Here is a 20,620-nt window from a genome sequence, read left to right on the forward strand (position 1 = left end):
GTAAAATGTGTTACCTGTACGCTGGACTGCGCACAACTCAGTTCCCGGGTTCATCAGGGTGCTGCTTTGTTCAGTGAGAATAATATATAACGCAAGCTATAGATTAGCATATGTGGATATATCTATAAATGGATGGTAACATTGCGTGTATGGCTTTTGGTGCAATGGTTATGAGCAACAGGGTGCACGTTTCAGTTAATGTAACATTAATATGACTGCATGATAATGTGCTGAGGAGCGTCCAGAACACGGGGATTCCCAAATTTATTCTACGCCGTAGAATAAAATATTACTAGTGAATATTTCACCTTGCCCTGGCTTCATTACAACCGAATGTCTGTAATATTTCACTTTTGTGATGAAGTACTATTGTAGTAACATACTGTATAGCAGTATGGCGTGGGCCTGATTAAGCTGATTAAAAAAATAAATAAATAAAAAAACACGTTATTTTTTTATTTTTTTTAATTTTTACGATTTTTACGGCACTCATAGTAAATATTAACCCTTAAAATAATACTCACATTTCAGCGAGGGTTAATTTATTAAGCAACGTGCAGGAAACCCAAGAACTAGATCAAGCAGGCGCGCCCAAGTTTGGAATGGCTGCGTTGCGATCCGTACAACAGTTTCGGGATCCAAGCAGACAAGGGGCAGAGCAGAATAATGCATTCAGTGTTCTTTCTATAGAGATTCACATGCACCACACAATTCAGAGAGAAGCCAGGTGATATCAGGGCGACTTGTTGTTGTGGTCCTTCAAACCTCTTCAAGACAAAGAACAAATGTCAGGGGAAAAACGGTATAATTCGAGTCGGTCTGCTTTGTGTGTTATAGCTACAGTGTAATTTAACCAGCGCGGTATTATGCCGGTCATTCATGGTTCATGTACCAGTAGTTATGGATATTTAATAATGCTCGAAGCGGAACACTGTTGTTCTAAATGTAATGCCAATTATAATACAATTTATACAATTATAATAAGTCAGCTGTGTCCTTTACCGAACTTTGGAACTACCGGGTGAGGGGCATGGAAAGGAAAGGGAGACTTTGGAGATGCAACTACAGGGATATTTTACGGCTTGAGTCCTTGTGCACTGCGGCCCTTTGCCGGTGTTGCTGAGGATAGGGCGCTTAGCTAGACGCATGTAATGGAAACATTCTGCGCATTCACGCTTATCGCAGAACTTTCATTTCCATTCATTGCCTTCGGAGCAATTCAAATATTTTTGTGCTTGAGCATATGAAATTTGCGCACATGTATACAGTTGTATCTAATGTTTATCATTAATCCAAGCGTTAGCATGTCTAATAAGCTACGGAATTCAAACATATATATGTATCTATGCTGTGCTGTTTGCTGGGAAGTGAGTTTATGATTTCTCTACTTCTGTCTCCATAATTTTGACAGGTGTCACACACTGTGAGTGCATGTAACCTATTCTAATTCATTTACATTTTTGGACTTTCTTGTTTTCTGTTACAGTACCATCTGTTTATTTATTTTCTTTCTCAGTATTAGCCGTGATCCCGCTTATCAAACCTATATTGCTCTGTGTCTGGACTGATCTGATTTTTGTAATGTGTGTTATTTTTGTAAGAACTGTAAGTCGCCCTGGATAAGGGCGTCTGTTATAAGAAAATAAATACCTACATTAACAACAACAACAACAACAATTAATAATCCAGCTGGAATCTTGAAATCTGTGTAAATGCAGCTTCCCAGTTCATTTTTTAAAACATGTATTAACACTAGTGATGCTGCTATCTCAATCGTTCTTTTGAATATAATCATTATGTAGATGTGGACGGAACCTTGTGTGATCGATGGGTGTTTTCCATTGCTGTTGTATCTCGGAAAGCGGCTGCATTTCACTTCAGTGATTGGATGAGTGGTGTGCGCGGAGTTTAAAACCGTTATTCGGTGCCTCGCAAAACTGGTTTTGTGCTTGGCCACAATTTCGAACATGGCAGGATCTCGCAAACTGTCGGCCACTCCCGCCAAATTGCGCTATGCATACATTTTTTTTTTTGCACAGCGCAAAACGGATTGTGGCACGCAAATAGAAGTTTTGAATATGGCACATTTTGTGCATTCGCGCATAACTCTCTGTGCGTGCGCAAACCTTTCGAATGCCTGGGCCTAGTTGTCTAGGTACGACGCAAAACACGCTGATTCTGTAACCGCAAGTGTGACCAAATCACAGTAACCTTGTCATAGACTCCCAGTTTCCATACACAGCTGTAGAGCGCAATACAGTAAGTACACGCAGCATCAATACTTTTTATAGTGTGACTTTACATAAATCCCACTACAACTAAGCAGTGTGGAGTAGTGGTTAGGGCTCTGGACTCTTCACCGGAGGGTCGTGGGTTCAATCCCTGGTCGGGACACTGCTGCTGTACCCTTGAGCAAGGAACTTTACCTAGATTGCTCCAGTAAAAACCCAACTGTATAAATGGGTAATTGTATGTAAAAATAATGTGTACAAAATAATGTAATTGTATGTAAAAATAATGTGATATCTTGTGACAATTGTAAGTCGCCCTGGATAAGGGCGTCTGCTAAGAAACTAAATAAAATATCAGATGACTGTACGGTGCTTTACATAAAACTACCATATTGAGCGCCTCTCTGTTTGCGACATTTTTATAGTAGTTATTCACTCTAGTTAGTTCCACGTGCTACAGAGCCTCGCAAGACACACTTACACAACTAAAAAAAATAAATAATACAAATTAGGGGTGTGGGTAAATAGCAAGGGGTTTATACTGTACAATGCTTACGCTACAGCTGTGTTTGTAACGACTGTTTACACATTATTATTTACACAGCCGGTTTGAAGATGGTGCATTTCTAAGTTTATTATTATTATTATTATTATTATTATTATTATTATTATTATTATTATTATTATTATTATTATTATTATTTGTTGTTGTTTTTGAAGAAGATTTTCATCCAAAAGTGTATTACCCGCAGTCTGCTGTTCTCAGTTGCGGCACGTGTAAATATGTGTCTCTAAGCAAAATATCACTGGTTTGCCACATTTTCTTGAAATTATAATGTGCAAGGCACATTTTAAAATATAGCAATGGCCGCGACATATTTTTTAATTTACTCATTGGAATCTGGGGTGCAATAAAAGTAATGCCCTCAAATGTCCTTACCTTCATGGTAGTCCTTTGTTTAATTAAAAACAGCGGTTCGTTCCAGCTTGCAGGAGTATTTGGAAGAGCATGCGTTTACAGGAGTCATACTCTCGTTCACCAAATGAAAATAAGGTCACACTGCAATAATACAACCGTCAATACAACTACAAACAGCATAAATGCCGCAGCAATTTAAGTTAAAAAATAAAAAAAAACTCCCCAAAACAGCGTAACACAGTTTCACTGTAATATTGGATATTAACATACAACCCTGTAATGCTGAATTCAATTAGAATGAAAGAAAGTGGATTCAACTTTTATTTTTGTTTGGTAAAGAATCTTATTAAATGATGTCATTTTTCTGATATTTAACCAGAAAAATTAGATTGCTTGCCGGATTTAGCTTAATACATAGATGTTAATAAAAACATACTTAAAAGTTTTGAAATGTGTACTTTCAGATTTATAAATATTGAAAACACGTGTAACATTTATCTGTTCTGTAGGATGCCAGGTGTACAATATAAAGAGTTCCATGCGGATTTATCTGTTAGCTACATTTAAAGACTGAAGCATTTTTATTTTTAGATTTAATTGTCATATTGACTTTAAATGTCGCGTTTGTGATGCGTGTTTTCAACATTTATAAATTATATCTGAAAGTACTACATTTCAAAACTTTTATATTTTTTTAGTTAACATTTCTGTATTAAGCTAAATCTGGGGGGTGGGGGTGGGGGTGGGGGGCGAATATATTTTTCGGTTAACGTGATTTAAGTTAAATCCAGGAGAAAGACATCTGGTACAATATTTGTGCTTTTTTTTCATTTGGCGCCCCATAGAATCAATCCTTCTACAGTATAGGAGAGTTTCTTAAAAACAATCAAATCAACAAAATTAAAGTGATTTTTATTTGATCAAAAACAATTTTTTTTAAAAAAAAGTCCTATATAATATGCAAGTTAAATCGTTGTCACCATAACTACTAGAAAAAAAAAAGAAACAGTCAAGAACAGTCTCGGGGTATGATATGAATTAGGCTTTCTATAATAATAACTTGCTCCTGAGACCCCCACGCTGTCGGAGTGGTTTCTGTTGACCGCTCTCAATTTGCTGATTGTATCAAAGAAGGATAGATGCTGAATTTAGCAACTCATGGTAGAGAATGTGGTAAAGAGTGGTATATTGTTATCGGTGGGGTTGTGGTAGTGGGCATAGCGTCTGTCCTCAACCCAAGTCTTAGTGCAGAATGATACCGTTAATACATACTTCATGTAGTTGCCCCTTTCGTTCTCTCCTAACTTTCATAGCCTCACATTCATTTTCTTCATTACCGTTTTGCAGTTGATTAGATTTGTGCTGTTGATTTTGGTTTCTTTTTTTTAAATGTAAAAGAAAAAGGAAACGTTTAAAAACAGAAAATAAATGTGTTGATCTACAGGAAATGGGAGTCAATTCGCAATTCGCAATTTGCATAATTATTATTTATTTATTTATTTATTTATTTATTTATTTATTTTATATTTTCACCTTTATCCAGGGCGACTTACAGTTGTTACAAAATATCACAATACAAAGTATCACATTACACAACATCACAATAGACAATATCACATTGCAAAATATCACATTACACAATATAATACACAATATCACATTACACAATGTATTACACAATATATTACACCATATCACATTACACAATATAATACACAATATCACATTACACAATGTATTACACAATATATTACACCATATCACATTACACAATATAATACACAATGTCACATTACACAATGGATTATTCGGATTGAGCTCTTCACAGAAATCAGGCGCTGATAATCAGGTGAGAGTCAGCACCCTGATTTCTGTGGACAGCTCGATCCCAATAATTGAATAATTAGTTCATGCAGCTCTAAACTTTATATTATCTTCCTGTTTCTTAATATTTTAATCCTTACCTGTTAAAAATCATATTAAGAGTGTCCTAAACTTCTCTATATTTTTTATTTCTGCTATATTAATCAAGCAACATTGCTTCTGAAAAGACTCCTCAAGGCTGGGCATATCAGTGCTGCCCATACTGGAGTGCTCAGTACTTCGTATATGGGCAACATTGTAGACATGCTTCCCCATTATTATTATTATTATTTATTTCTTAGCAGATGCCCTTACCCATCTCATTTCAGAAAATCAGCCTTGAGGTGTCTTTTGACACGCCTGAATAGTTAGTAAGTAAGTTACAACAATAGAGAATCATACAGAACACACATAATAGGGTGTTAAACCAGGGATACAAAACCATTGGGACATTGGAGATCATGTAGTCCTTTTAAGATCCTCAGCATTGGATCATTGAAATAGGCTCCAGCAAATTGCTGTTTTGAGTTTATTTTGAACTGAAATAATTAAATACTACCAAAAACAAACAACAATAAAAAAACAGGAATTTTTCCAGGATGTTCCCCTTAATCAAAATGAATGTAGTGCATGTATGTATGGCTCAGTGACTTGTTTCCTTTGCAGCTATGTTGCAGAATGGATGAGGTAGACCTGTACTCGGAGCTGGGCGCTGTGAGGTCTCAGCTGGTGGATGTGCTCAGTCTGGAGGCTGCTGGGGTTCTGCAGCAGCTCTGTAGCTTGCTGAATGCAGAGGAGCAGGAGGAGGTGAACAGGACTGCAGACAGGAAGGGGAGAGTCTCACTCATAGTGGACCTGTTCAGGGACAAAAACCCTGGGACATGTCGCCAGTTCATTCAGACTGTCTGCATGATATGCAATGAGTTGCCCATGCAACTGGAAACAAGGCTAATGTCTGCAGCCGGAGATGGTAAATAAAACAAAATATACACTTATATCAAGTATGCATCGTTGACACCGAACCCTAACCTTAAAAAAGAGGAAGGATGCAGAGTCGAAATATTAAATAATGAATATTTTATGCCACATGGAATCTCTTTGGCAATGGCTTTCAATTATATCCCAATCGGTATATCCTGCAATCTATAGCACACTGTCCACTTTTGATACACGGACATCACAAAGGTTCCCATTGACAGACCAGCATAGCAGTCTAGGAGTATAACTGTAGACAACTCTCTACCTCTGTAATATAAAACCCTTGACTTTTCCTTTAATTATACTGCATTGCTTACGATTGTAAGTCGCCCTGGATAAGGGCGTCTGCTAAGAAATAAATAATAATAATAATAATAATAATAATAATAATAATAATAATAATAATATTGATCTGAACCTCCAGCCAACATAATATACCACAGAGTCACACTGCGTTTAGCAGAGGTGTCAGGGTGCTGAGCTCACAATTTACATTTACTTTGTTAAATTTAAAACAGCTTAAGCTAATGCAGCAACCAGTCTGGCAGGTTCATTTTGCAGAATATTATTGAGATTCAGGGCATTGTTTTTCTTTTTTATGTTTCAGGCAATCCTAGTGAAATATCCCCTACAGAGTACCCAAGCTGTGCTCCAGATGATCCATCTCACTCATTCCAAGGTAAAGGTGTATGAACTGTGTAGATATACATTAAATATATATATATATATATATATATATATATATATATATATATATATATATATATACAGGTAGTGGACAAAAAAATGGAAACACCAATGGAAAGTCACTTAATAGGGTGTTGGGCCACTATCGTATCCCGCTCTGTGGAGTTCTCAGCGGACCGTTTTTCCGTTTTTGATGAAACTGGCTGCTTGCACCCCAGGTTGAAATTTGCAGTCAATTGTTCTGCAGTTGCTCGCCTGTTTTGCTTTGCACTTCGAATTAATGCACGGATATCACAATCCTGGAGTATGCGCTTCCGCCCACTGTTGCCCTTTGCTGATGATGTCTTTCCCTCGGAGTTCCATGCCGACATCACCTTAGACACTATTGCTCGTGAAACATCAGCAAGTTGAGCTGTCTTGGTCACTGAAGCTCCTGCCAAACGTGCCCCAACAATCCCCCCTCTGTCAAAGTCACTGAGGTCTCCTCTTGCAGTCATGCTAGCCATAATTATAGGCAACCAGGCCTGTCCAGCATTTTTATACATGACCCTAAGCATGCTGGGATGTTATTTGATTAATTAACGCATGAGCCACACCCTCATATACCCAAGTGTTTCCATTTTTTTGTCCACTACCTATATATATATATATATATATATATATATATATATATATATATATATATATATATATATATATATATATGGATCATCATTGTTATTAATGTTATTTTAAAACATAGGTTCTCATTAACCAAGATCGGTGTGCCGATGTGCCCTGTATAGTAAGTGGACTTCAGTATGTTGTTGTCCATGTCAGCTAGCATGCTGTGCCAGTCAACGCAGTTCTCTTTTTATTATTTTAGACTTCTTAGAAATTAAAATACAACGTCCTACTTTCTACTAGTTCTTGGTATTATTATGTTTCAGATCTGAAATGTTATCTGATCAGGGACAGCCTCTCCATGCTTCAATTTGTATTCACAACGAAACACAGCTTTGTGCAGATTTTCCCCATGTAGTTTCTAATAGAAGCTCTTCTTGACATTTAAGTAACGTGAGCTGTGGTGTCTCCTAGGGTAGCGATAGCAGCAGCCCAGGTTGCCTGTATCACTTTCAAAAGGAAGCTGATATCATTATTATAAGGCATCTGCCAAACAATGACTTCCACACAGCTGCCAAACGTGCAACTAAATCTTGCATGTCCTAAACATTGCATGTTAGTAATGATCTTCACCTGCACTGAGAAACATCAGCTGAACGGACGCATGGGTTGGGCGTGAATGTTTTCTTCAAGCCAACTAACCCGCAAACGCCTTCAGGTTTTAGTGACTCAGGAAGGTTAGGACCTAAGCTAAACGTAGAAACGTTTGTTTTGTGCTGCTATGTGTGGTTAAACAGCACTTGAACTAAACAACCCCTAACAGCCTCCTTTAGCAAGCTCTTTAATAATCAGTGATGTCTTTGTCTCCTTGATATCGTTTGTTTATTCATTTTTTGTTGTTGTTTAGAAAACCCCAGACGCCGCCCTGCAACTGAATCTGTGCTAGCTACTGAAACGAAGTACCCTCGGATTGGTAAGATGTGTAAAACGAACCAGTGCCCCTTATAAAGTGCTTTATATCTCTTTGTTTATCATCTTTCCATCTTCAGTTAATGTTGGGGGGTGTTTTTTTTAGTCCTAGCGCTGTTGGGATTGTGTATGATGGACGTCACATACTCACCCTGATTTATGCGTTGTTTTCACTAACCTTCTTAAAAGCATTTAAGAGGGTTTTAAAATGATCTGGAACCCCTAACATATATAGGTTTGTGGGGACTGTACTAGACGCTTTGAGACCCGCACTTTAGCCATGCAAACAATGCACAATGCACTGTCCATTTCAAATTCCGTATTTGCAAGATGAAATCAAATAAATAAGGTCCATCGATGCTCAGCAGACGTTTTTTGTTTTTGCTTCGTACTGCAGATTTTGCAGAAAGATACAAGTCCTTAATGATGAAGATGCTGTTGCTTAGGTATGAAAAAATCCCAGAAGACCCGCTGAAGCGGGTCACACTGGACAAGACGTTTATAAGCGTAGTGAAGAAGAACGTGACGAAGCTCAGGGAGCGGATCGACAGGACTCGAGACGAGCCGTGTGTCTCTCAGGACTCTGAGGACGGCACAGACACTATGGTAAAGATCTCGGACTTACTTGAACCGAGCACTACCTCCGATTCCAGAGTGATCGTCCTGCTGGGGAAAGCCGGCACTGGGAAGACAATGCTCATGCACAACATCTGTCACCAGTGGGCCAAGGGGACCTTCGCTCAGTTCCAGTATACCTTTCTCTTTGAGTTCAGGCAGCTGAACCTCGTAAAAAGAAAGCTAACACTGAGGCAGCTCCTTTTTAACTTCTTCCTACTGCCGGAGGAGGAGCAGGACGCAGTGTTCGAGTTCATCTCCGCAAACCCACGGGGGGTCTGCTTGATATTCGATGGGTACGACGAGTTCCTCGGGAAGTTTAGTCCGGCGAGACCTGATATCTGCCGGGACCCCCTGAAACCCTTCTCTGTGGCCGAGCTCTTCTCAGGTCTGTACACTGGAAGCATCCTGAACGGGTGCACGCTGCTCGTCACCTGCAGACCCAAGGACGTTCTGGACCTGCCCCTGAGTTCCGTGGATCGTGTGGGAGAAGTCTTAGGGTTTGACCACAGAAGAGTCGAGGAGTACGCACTGCACTTCTTCAGGGACAGTGGCTACAAGCAGCAAGCCGTGGCCCACCTCATGGAAAACAGGAACATTTTGAACATGTGCTACGTGCCAGCGTTGTGCTTCATCAGTTGCGTCTGCCTGGATGACTTGCTTTCCACAGGATCCAGCCGGCCTCTGCTTCCCAGCACAATGACTCAGTTTTATACCAACATGCTAACAGCTTTCCTCAGGAAGAAGGACGCTGTCTCCAGCTCTGTGGCCACAGAGCCGCTGCTGCTGCAGAAGTACCGACAGGAGATCAACGGATTGTGCCAGCTCGCCATGAAAGGACTGGAGAAAAGTAACATTGTGTTTTACACTCGGGACGTGCCGGAGTCGGTCATGAGGTTCGCTTCCAACAATGGATTTCTCACGGCGTTCGAGGTCAAGAAGGAGGACGGGACCAAAGACCTCGGCTGCGCCTTTGCTCACCTGACCATGCAGGAGTTCTTCGCTGCCTTGCACTTGATCACTAGCGATAGCGTCACCGAGGCCCAGCTCAAGAAAAAGTTCAACCTGAAATCAAAGTGGATTTCCAGGAACGACCCCAAGTCTGTGTTCACGGACACCTTCCACATCTTCGTGTCAGGGCTGTCGTCGCGAGAATGCACTCAATTTCTCAGCAGGCTGGCCAGACGCCACTTACCCTGGGTAGAAAAGCGTCAGAAGGTTATTTTAGAGATTTTGAAGAAACTGGCAGCTTCCAACCTTACCGGTCCGAAAATCATTGAACTGTGCCATTGCACGTTTGAAATCCAGGACCTGGAGTTAGCGAAGCTCATCGGGGCGTCCTTGAGATACGAACTAAGAAACTTCAGGCTCACACCGGTGGACATGACAGCTTTAGTGTTCGTGATGAATACCGGGGTTGTGAGCGTCTGCTTGGATCTCGCAGGCTGCTCCATGGAACGGGACTGCCTGGAGGTCCTGCCCAACTGCAAGACCATCCACACACTCATGTAAGTATCATATGAAATTATAAAACAAAGTGGCAGTGCCATTTATTCTGTGTGGAATTGTATCCAGAGGGGCGTGTAAATATTTTCACTTGCACATTTTGTTTTTTATTCAATTTTATGTTTTACTTCACACAGCTTCCGGAGCAGAAAATATGACGACAGATTCGCAGAGGCCTTGTCTGTTGTGCTACCTAAGATTAGATTTCTAAAGAAGTTTGAGTAAGTAGTAACAGAACAGTGAAGGACAGTGTCCGTTTGTTGTACAATACATGTTGAAACAGTGGCAGTATTTAGACTTGGTGCCACATGAATCAATTGAGCATGGCCTCTCTTATCTGCTTCCAGGTTTATCGGGGGACATATTACCGAACTGGGAGCCACTAAACTGGCCATTGCAATTCAGCACTGTCATCACCTTGAAGAGATAAAGTAATTACTATTATTTACAATATATTATAATCCCAATTGTTAACATGCTGTGTGTATGACTAGCAACCAACAAAATTCCACACTTTGAACTTGATTTAAATACTTTTTTGTTGTATTAAATAAGGTTTGGTTTTTATAACTGGTGTTTAATGTGAAGGGTATTGCTGGTGGTTACACCCTTAGTGATGTTTGGTGCCAAAATAGTGAAATTAGTAACAGCTACAACGGCAACCATTTTAGACCCTGTTGTTGATCTTTTGTGGTTTAATAACAGCATCTTTTATATTTGCAGTTTTAATGACAATTTCCTTACTGATGTGGGAATATCAGAAATTGCAAACTCTTTTCCAAAAATGAAGACCCTCTGTAAAATGACGTAAGTTCTGTATGGCATTTTTATCACTCCCTTTAAATAATTTGTTCTTTACCTCTGCAGCATTTAACACATTGTGCAGAAAATAAAACAAACAAATGTATAACAAAGATATTCTCCGGAATGTGTGCATATTCAAAAGACTGGACACTTGATTGGTTTTTTCTTCATTTCGCCCACAGTTTGGGTAACAATGCTGCTACAGTGGACGGCATCCTCTCCCTGGTCAAAACAATGAGCACTTGCTCCAGCATTGAGAAAATCCATGTTGTGTGAGTACTATTTGACAAGGCAATGATGTCTAATGTATTATGATACTATGGGCTAGATTCACTAAGCATATGTACCAGTTTGCAAGCAAATTGTTAATGTCGCAAACCTACTAATAAGCAACTAACTCAGTGTCAGTAAGTTCTTTTAAAATAGCACCTACACCTTAAGTATTTGAAGTGTAACACTTGAGGATGCATTTTCCCTTAACTTAATTGACTTAAATGTGTTGAGCTGCTTTCTGCAACACCCTCAAGCTCAAGGAGCTCGTAATGGGAGACGAAGGGGGGTTTAGCTTCGTGTGTTTTATACAACTGGCCCCAGCTCGTTCTTGAAGTTCTCCTGCCTCGTTTCAGGGTACTAACCAATGCTTCCGGATAATTATCTAGCAGATCCTTCTTCTTTAACTGCTTCAGTGCCAGGTTGCAGGGGAGCAATCAGCTGGAGCAAGTTTTTAGTGTGTTTTATTTTTTTTTTATCCAAGGGGGACCAAAACAGCTGAAGTGATTTTTAGCAGGGGCTCAGGAAACCTTCCAGACAGGTAAGATCTCTTTACTACACAAGCATATTCAGTGGAGGTCGACATAGAACAGGGGGCACTCCTTTACACAGAATGCTGAGGGTAGAGAATGAGTTACCTAGCCATGTTGTTGATGCTGACACAGTCTGTGGAGTCACTCAGTGGTGCTGAATTTAGACATACCAAAAGAAACTCAAATTCCACAACACATTCTTCGACTAGAAGTATTTTTCAGTGAAGACAATTTTTGTTCCTTTTACTGTATGTGGTAAATGAAGGAAATACAAAGGCTTATAATAGTACAGCGTGTTTTGCAACTACAGGACCCCAATGGAAATAAGTCGACTTAGTTGACTTTTTGGGTCTCTCCATTGACTTGCAAAGAATGAACCCCTCAATGCCAGCCTCAGACACTGGATTGACTCTTTGGAGCTGATCAGGTTTCTATTTTGTTACTCTTGTGTTTTTTGTTCCCAGCTCTGCAGGAGAAGCCACTCGATGCAGCTTGAACAGGAAGCTCAGGTATCCCTCAGAGCTTCTGTTAGTCTGTTCTGTACTTTTTTAATTGCAGTGGGTTTTAGGAAGCTCCTTCTTTGCAGTATAGATGCATTAGGAAGCACTCTACTTTTGCCATCATGTTGTAAGTGCAGTTACTGTTCTTGATGAGCTGCCACTCTAGTGCCCTTTTTAAAGGGGTTCATTTGTGTGTTTGGCCGTGCTGATTGACAGTTATTGAAACGTCAGGTTTTTTTTTTTCTGTTTCCAAGTCTTGTGAAGTGCAGCATAACCTCACAGCACGTGGGGCAGCTGTGTGAGATTTTGCAAAGATGCCCGGGGCTCTCAGAAGTTGAGTAAGTACAAGAGCTCTATACACTGTTTTAAAGTCACTAAACATCTGTAACTTCTTCATGGTGATGGTCCCTGCAGAAGAAACATCATCCCACCAGAGTTACCAACTTAAAACTTTCCAAACCCTCACTGAATTGTTTAATATACAGGGATGGAATTGCATAGCAGTTTCACCCATTCCAGGTTTTATTACGAGCTTGATTAGCCACAGTGTACAGGTAAAAAACTTGTCTGTCTGTCTTTAAACTCATAGTAAAAGCAGGAATGGATCAAACTGCTATGCAGTTGGGAGTCTTATTCCAATCCCTGTATATTTTTGCAAACCCCTCTTTTTTTAAACCAATGGACAGTAGATTTTAATATATATGTTTTTTAATATATATGTTTCTCTGGGTTTTTCATTGATCCAGAACTATTTTATTTATGCTGCCTACCCCTCAACCTGTTTGGGAGAACATCTCTATTTTGTCCTCTCTGTGTCTTATTGCGATAGACTTCAGTGTAATAAAAAGCATGCATTACTTGTGAATGTATAAAATTCCTTTTTTTTTTGTAACAAGTTTATCAGGAAATTATCTGCAAGATGAAGGATGCAAAGCTCTAATTGACTGTCTTCCAAAACTCAATATTTCAAAGCAGATCATGTGAGTAAAACATCCAGTATTCAGACAGCACTTCAGTTCCTTTGTGGGTATACATGTAAAGAAATACTGAGAGCAAAGCTGCTTGAGTTATGTTTGAAACAAGTCGTATTTTTGAAGGTACATTTGTTTTAATATTAAAATTTATCTTTGAGACTCATAAAACCGACTCCCAGAGCTGTTTACCCCACATTGGCATTGGAAACTCAATCTGGAATTGCACAGTGGCCCTGATAGGGTGGCACACTGGCCATTGTGATGCCATATGGCACTGTATTACCATTATGATAATAGCATACCATTGTACTGAATTGCCTGTAAAGATCATTTGTGAAACACATTGTCTTTAATATACAATATACTTAGTGTACCACATTTTCAATTTAGGCAGTGTTTTAGCTGATGGACAGTACTGTCGCCAATACATACCTCTCTGCAATAAACAGTGGCTGTCCAGCAAAGCACAGCGCTCTGACAAACTCATTAACACAGTCATTCTGCACTCTGTTTTATTAAAGCATGTGTAGAAGTGGATTGCTTGTCTCTCAGTTCACTTTCTTGTTTTAGTTTAATGTGTCTCTTATTTTTCAGTATGTTCTTTTATTGTCAGCGCGAACATGTACCTCGATGCAGCAGTATTTGCAGCGCTATGCATCCTCTGCCTCATCTGGTCCACTTCTTCTAATTGGCTTTTTGTATACTTCGAAACATTCGTTTTCTTTTGAATATTCATAAACTGATTTACATTTTCTACCCATTCCTCATCCAAAAATATTACATTTTCGTGTCAGTATTTCAATTTATGTTTTGATCAAGCTAGTTACTACGCCCAGCACAACAATCAGAATTTGATTGGCCTGCAGAATCAGGTGATAATGTGTTTGTGAACAGAGAACCAATCATGTGCGACGTTTGAACCTCATTTGATCCTGACGTCTAACGTGCTTGCTGTATTATTACAATCTTGGAGTCAAAATAAAACAGCATTTTAATCAAAATATTGTGTATTTCCTATAGTGCCATCAAAATATTGAATAGTAGACAAAAACCAGGTAGAAATGAGTAAAAACCGAGGTTCAGTTAATAAAGAGTCCTGTCATTTTATGGTAAAATTCGCTATTAACTGGAAATGCGGAACACTAAATATACTGTACAATTGTTTGCACTTTAGTTAACATAGGATTAATAGCTGTGTAGATGCATTGTAATAACTGGGTAACTCCCTCTCTTACTGCTGTGTGATTGCATGATACAGGCTTGTGAACAACATCTTGTTAAAGAACATAATTACACGACAGCTTACACCATGGCACAAGCCATTCCCATGTAATTACACACTTGTTCCACCAGTGGTTACCATCTAGGAACACGGTTATTAATGCCCCTTGTAATATAAAGTTCTGCGATGTGCATTTTTATGTTGCTGGTTTTTGTATTCATTCATATGTTTTGGGCTGTCTAAGTTATGGCAGAGAGAGTAGGATTTCGCTTTGGTTTTTGTCACTGAATTACCTGTGTTTTTCTGTACCATTCCCTTCACAGTCTGAGTAACAACCACGTCTCGGAAGAGGGATTGTGCTCGCTGTCACACTCCCTCAATGTGTGTCCCAACGTGGTTGAAGTGGAGGGCAGGTAAGCGAGACCGCCCCCTCCCCCTGACAGACCTGTCTGTTCTGTTGTCTCGTATGACTGTATAGTTATTTTCAGTAATCATGAAGGCCTTGCATGCAGTTAGTACTCTAAAGCTTCCCAGCATGCTTTTGTTTAGTCTCCTTTGCACAACGGTCGCTATTAAGCACGTTTTATACGGTGAGTTTAGAGTATCAGAATCCACATGTAGCAATGCAATAATCAATTTCAGAACATACCTCCGTCATGAGTTTTATCAGTTATCATGAGCTAACACAGTATATTATTGTAGGTACATTGTACTGTATTGTGAATGCTCAATAATAATTCAAAGGTAAAACTATGCTAAACTAAGGCAAGTAGACCCTGTTTCGGCTGGTGCCTTCTTCAGTGTGCCCCAGGGAGTGTGGTAAAGTGTCTTGTCTACTTAACTTTGTTTCTTATAGCGTTACATTTGTACTGTTAACAGCTAGCTGTGGATTGGAGAGGTAGGACATGTGTTTGTTAAACTTAAGAATAAAAAAAAAGTGATGACTGAAACAGAAAATGACATTCACAGTGAATCTAAAACCACAAGAAGAAGACATTATTAACTGCGATGCATTTAATATTAATAATGATTGATGGTTGCACGGTGCAAGGCATGAGCAAGCTTGCTGCAGGAGCTGTGATTCAACCACAGGCTCTTTTACAAGAGCAAAGACCTTCTTCATATAGAGTAAAACCCGAGTGGCAACTGAAAATATGGAGTTTCCGTTTTATCATCTCATGTACCAAGCTGATGCCAGAGTCTTGATAACTCAGCCTATTAGATGTTTTGGCAACAGATGCCTAGGTAGAAAAGCGTCTGAACGAAGTGACCACAGCTAAACCAGAGGGGTTCAGATTCCTGTCTGAGACACACCCTCCATCACTGTATATATATATACAATAGATTCATCCCATCTGTTACTTTAACTGTTTCGTGGCTGTTCCGTTGTTTTGAATGAAACTTGGTGGATTTCAGTATGTTATGGTTCTGTGTCAATAGCCAGGGCTTTGCTGAATGCCCCTGCAGGATTTCTTTAGGTTGCTGTACACAGGCTTATGTCAAGTTACTGCCCTGGATCATGGATCACGTACAGATCACCTTTCCCACTGTAACTGTCTGTGTGCGTCACTTTCAGCACACTCAGGCAGCAGTCAATTCAGTTTACATGCAGCAGGCTGTGTTTTAAGTGACCTAAATGAAAGCAGTCTGCATTGACACATGCATGAAAAGAGGTCCACACACCGACTTGCAAAATGTCATCTGTTTTTCTGACCCACGTTCCTAACTTACGGTTTTGTTCTACAGGCATAAATCTCCAAAAACAGCAGTTATAAGGTTTGCAGGATCATCAACAGGAGGCACATCTGACAGGTAATCCACAAACATTTTCTTAATGCAAACTTTATAAAGATTCATTTCGTTCTTTTTTGGAAGCAGACAGGTTAGTGAACTTGCAGGAATGCAATTGAAATAGTCCCACTGGATAGCAGTTCGAACCTGCCCAGGAATCAGTCTGAGCTTTAGAAGTGGGCACTACAGTAATTGGATTAAACTAATGCAATGGAATTACTTTATTGTGGTACCAGACTGCGGGATAAGAAGCAGTCATCACAGAGCAGTACACAACTGCAGATAAATGATCACAACACTATTTTTTTCTTTTGCAGTGAAGCAAAGGGAGGTGACTCAGGAGGGAATACATTGAAACAGAACTTAAAGGTTTCGAAAAAACTCAGGTATTATTAAGTGGAGATGAAAATGATGATGACGATGATGATGATGATGATGATCATGTTTATTATTATTATTATTATTATTATTATTATTATTATTATTATTAGTAATAATATTATTGATGCCTCACATTATCTTTTGCAGGCTGACAAGCTGTAATATTCAACCAAGGCATCTTGAGAAGCTGTTTCAGACAGTGAAGCTTTGCAGTGATCTGGAGGAGCTCGAGTGAGTAGACAGTACTGAGATATACTTGTGATTGAAGGCGTGTGTGAAACACACACAGAGTAACTAATCCTGTGTGTGTGACCCTGCAGCTTGTCAGACAATGCGCTGGGAGACCGAGGACTCGCCAGGCTCATCAAACACCTTCCGGGACTGCAAGGAGTCCGAGTCATCAAGTGAGTCTTCCTGGAAATGCAGAGATCAGACCAATAGAGGAAATAAGAACCGGAATCATGAGGGCCAACAATGCAGTGAGGTCAGAGGACAGAGTCCCTCAGGGTCCTCCCTCCTGATGCAGTGAGGTCAGAGGACAGAGTCCCTCAGGGTCCTCCCTCCTGATGCAGTGAGGTCAGAGGACAGAGTCCCTCAGGGTCCTCCCTCCTGATGCAGTGAGGTCAGAGGACAGTCCCTCAGGGTCCTCCCTCCTGATGCAGTGAGGTCAGAGGACAGAGTCCCTCAGGGTCCTCCCTCCTGATGCAGTGAGGTCAGAGGACAGAGTCCCTCAGGGTCCTCCCTCCTGATGCAGTGAGGTCAGAGGACAGAGTCCCTCAGGGTCCTCCCTCCTGATGCAGTGAGGTCAGAGGACAGTCCCTCAGGGTCCTCCCTCCTGATGCAGTGAGGTCAGAGGACAGAGTCCCTCAGGGTCCTCCCTCCTGATGCAGTGAGGTCAGAGGACAGAGTCCCTCAGGGTCCTCCCTCCTGATGCAGTGAGGTCAGAGGACAGTCTCTCAGGGTCCTTCCTTCTGATGCAGTGAGGTCACAGGACAGAGTCCCTCAGGGTCCGCCCTCCTGATGCAGTGAGGTCAGAGGACAGAGTCCCTCAGGGTCCTCCCTCCTGATGCAGTGAGGTCAGAGGACAGAGTCCCTCAGGGTCCTCCCTCCTGATGCAGTGAGGTCAGAGGACAGTCCCTCAGGGTCCTCCCTCCTGATGCAGTGAGGTCAGAGGACAGAGTCCCTCAGGGTCCTCCCTCCTGATGCAGTGAGGTCAGAGGACAGACCCTCAGGGTCCTTCCTTCTGATGCAGTGAGGTCAGAGGACAGAGTCCCTCAGGGTCCGCCCTCCTGATGCAGTGAGGTCAGAGGACAGTCCCCCAGGGTCCTTCCTCCTGATGATGTCATCCGTTACCTTAGAGACCCGCCCTTCTTCATTGTTAAATCTGCTGTCCACTGAGATGAAGTAATCATGAAGCTCCTGTTGTGTTCATGTTGTAATGTCTCTTGTTCCCTGCAGTGTCAGTAATAACCTGGTCACCATGGATAGCATTCTCTGCTTGGCAGGCTCCTTGTGCACGTGCAAAAACATCTGTGAAGTTGACATGAGGTACGTAGCACACTTTCAATACACTGGCAATGCAAACAGGTGCTGTGAAAAACACTGGGCTTGAATCATTCTTGGAGAGGTTGACTGCAATATACTATGGTAAAAGCAAAACAGTATTGTATGCTATAGAGAATGGAACATGTCAAGTATGCTAAATATGTTTTTAATATAAATGATTTTTTATTTATGTTTTAGTTCTGGAGGTGGTAAAAATCTGTTCATAAAATTTCACAGAAGTCCTGTAAGGTAAGGAATATGAACTATCCATCATCATTTGCGTCATAACCATCTTCGCACAATGTTTTCAGATAATAAAAATGCACCTAATAAAGATACCGAACCTGAAAAAAGAACAACTCAGACTTTAGTGGCTTGTGAATAGCCTGGAGTTGTTTCTTATTCCTTTTAGAACTTTAAATGGTGTTTATTCCTTTCAGACAAAAAATGCGCTAACGCCCATTCAGAGTAAATAGCTTTGAGAATCCAGCCCTTAGCACACTTAATGCATCTGCTCTGGGACAGACCCTTTAAAAAGAACTGTGTACATTATTTTTTGAATGCTGTCCCACTCTGTGAAACTGTTCTCAATGTGTTCTGACTCAGTGAAGCTCCAGGGACCTGTTCTGAAGAGCATGAAAATGGTCAGGGCTTTTCAAAGAGATTCAGGTAATGTTGCTAGTGAAAACGTTCTGTTTTGTGCGATTGATGTCTACGTGTGATTATTTATTGACTAACTGACCGCTGTGTGGTGCTTAGTCTTAGGGAGAGTGACATTCATGCAAGGAACATGGACAGACTGTGCAGGAGACTGACGCAGTGTGAAGGACTGGCAGAACTCGAGTGAGTATTTCTGTGTCTGTGTGTGTGTGAACTGAATTTAGAGAAGCTGGTTGGCGCTGTGCGGTGAGAGCTTCATCTCACAGCTGTGCAAGCGAGCTCACCTCAGTTGTGTGTGTGGTGGTTTTACGTGTTGTGATTTATGTCAGCCACACAGAGATCACCAAACAGGTTTGAACCTGTTCTGTTTTTATGAATAAGGATTTTCAAGCAGGGTACAGTGTTGAGGAAATGCTTTGTCTCCCATCACTCGTGAACTGAGTTTTCTAATACATTCTTATATTGATTAGCTGTTTACAATGTAATTGTCATGCTTTTCATCTTCTCTTTTCCAGTTTTTCTGACAGTGTGCTGGATGATAAATCCATAGAGAAACTCCTGAGCCATCTACCGCAGCTGCAGCCATTAAAACTACTGAAGTAAGACTTTTGTTTACTGAAAGTGTTGGCTTGTGGTAAGCAGAAGGATTTATACAATTCTTCCCTTCACAGCAATTGTAAAAGGCATATGAAATGAATTGTACTGAAATGTATGCTTCAGTAAATCCTATTTAAAGAGCACCTTGATATGACTACGAAACATCACAGTTATATTAACTAATGTATTCTTCTTCTTTTTTATAAATCACCAGTGACACTTTAAAATAGCAAAATTCATAATGAATTCCAGCTGAATAGCCCAGAAATAACATCTCCCACGTGCATTCAGTGTGAGACTGTGAGAAGTGTTCATTCATGCATCAATACATGCTTTATACACTTCATGTGATCAACATCGCTTTAAAAATGGTTTAACAAGTCACCAGGATGTGACGACTGAAACAGAAAATCATACAAAAACTTAGGTTACCATATGACTCCGTGTACACTGGGACAGTTCCGACTTTTCAACTCACACCCCAATGCATTGTGGTAAGTGTAGTCCTGCTGTGAAAGGTACCCGAGGCATTGTGGTGTGAGTTGAAAAACCTGAACTGTCCCAAACTGTCCTAGTGTACATGGAGTCACATAGTAACCCGACAAAGTGAATCTTAACAAGAGGACGAACACAGTAGTTATAATACTGTAGCTGTAACCGCTCATGCATGCTGCATTTGGCAGTTGAGAGGATGTGACATTGTTTTCTCTTGACTCATGAATTGAGAATCAGAACGACACCTCTGTAACAGTTTCTTTCACTTCCCTGGTGCAGCATTAGCAACTCCAGAATCTCAACAGACGGAGCGTTACTGCTGGTGCAGTCTCTGCTGCACTGTGAGCGTGTCAGAGCCGTGGAACTGAGGTGAGCTCCTCGCCGGACACCCACTCATTCTCAAATAAGTAGAGAAATTATTATTATTATTATTATTTATTTATTTCTTAGCAGACGCCCTTATCCAGGGCGACTTAC

General features: G+C 40.5%; 1 protein-coding gene across 3 annotated transcripts in view; it reads left to right on the forward strand.

Annotated features, from left to right (window-relative positions):
* The window catches only part of LOC117425749 (protein NLRC5-like), a 38,993-nt gene that overhangs the window by 304 nt on the left and 18,069 nt on the right, over positions 1-20,620 (forward strand). For 2 of the 3 annotated variants that reach the window (XM_058993893.1, XM_034904412.2), the window contains exons 2-24: positions 5,680-5,983; positions 6,599-6,670; positions 8,189-8,254; positions 8,648-10,373; positions 10,509-10,592; positions 10,719-10,802; positions 11,095-11,178; positions 11,358-11,447; positions 11,930-11,986; positions 12,443-12,487; positions 12,733-12,816; positions 13,375-13,458; positions 14,998-15,087; positions 16,421-16,486; positions 16,783-16,851; positions 16,994-17,077; positions 17,167-17,250; positions 18,305-18,394; positions 18,590-18,640; positions 18,998-19,060; positions 19,151-19,234; positions 19,567-19,650; positions 20,423-20,512. In XM_058993893.1, coding sequence (XP_058849876.1) covers positions 5,692-5,983; positions 6,599-6,670; positions 8,189-8,254; positions 8,648-10,373; positions 10,509-10,592; positions 10,719-10,802; positions 11,095-11,178; positions 11,358-11,447; positions 11,930-11,986; positions 12,443-12,487; positions 12,733-12,816; positions 13,375-13,458; positions 14,998-15,087; positions 16,421-16,486; positions 16,783-16,851; positions 16,994-17,077; positions 17,167-17,250; positions 18,305-18,394; positions 18,590-18,640; positions 18,998-19,060; positions 19,151-19,234; positions 19,567-19,650; positions 20,423-20,512 — 3,623 coding nt within the window. In that variant the 5' untranslated portion in view covers positions 5,680-5,691. Of the gene's footprint in view, positions 1-693; positions 803-5,679; positions 5,984-6,598; positions 6,671-8,188; positions 8,255-8,647; positions 10,374-10,508; positions 10,593-10,718; positions 10,803-11,094; positions 11,179-11,357; positions 11,448-11,929; positions 11,987-12,442; positions 12,488-12,732; positions 12,817-13,374; positions 13,459-14,997; positions 15,088-16,420; positions 16,487-16,782; positions 16,852-16,993; positions 17,078-17,166; positions 17,251-18,304; positions 18,395-18,589; positions 18,641-18,997; positions 19,061-19,150; positions 19,235-19,566; positions 19,651-20,422; positions 20,513-20,620 lie in introns of those variants that run through there. The other variant, XM_058993892.1, reaches the window with a different exon arrangement.

Source organism: Acipenser ruthenus, chromosome 20 (genome assembly GCF_902713425.1).
Source record: "Acipenser ruthenus chromosome 20, fAciRut3.2 maternal haplotype, whole genome shotgun sequence".
Taxonomy (NCBI): Eukaryota; Metazoa; Chordata; class Actinopteri; order Acipenseriformes; family Acipenseridae; genus Acipenser; species Acipenser ruthenus.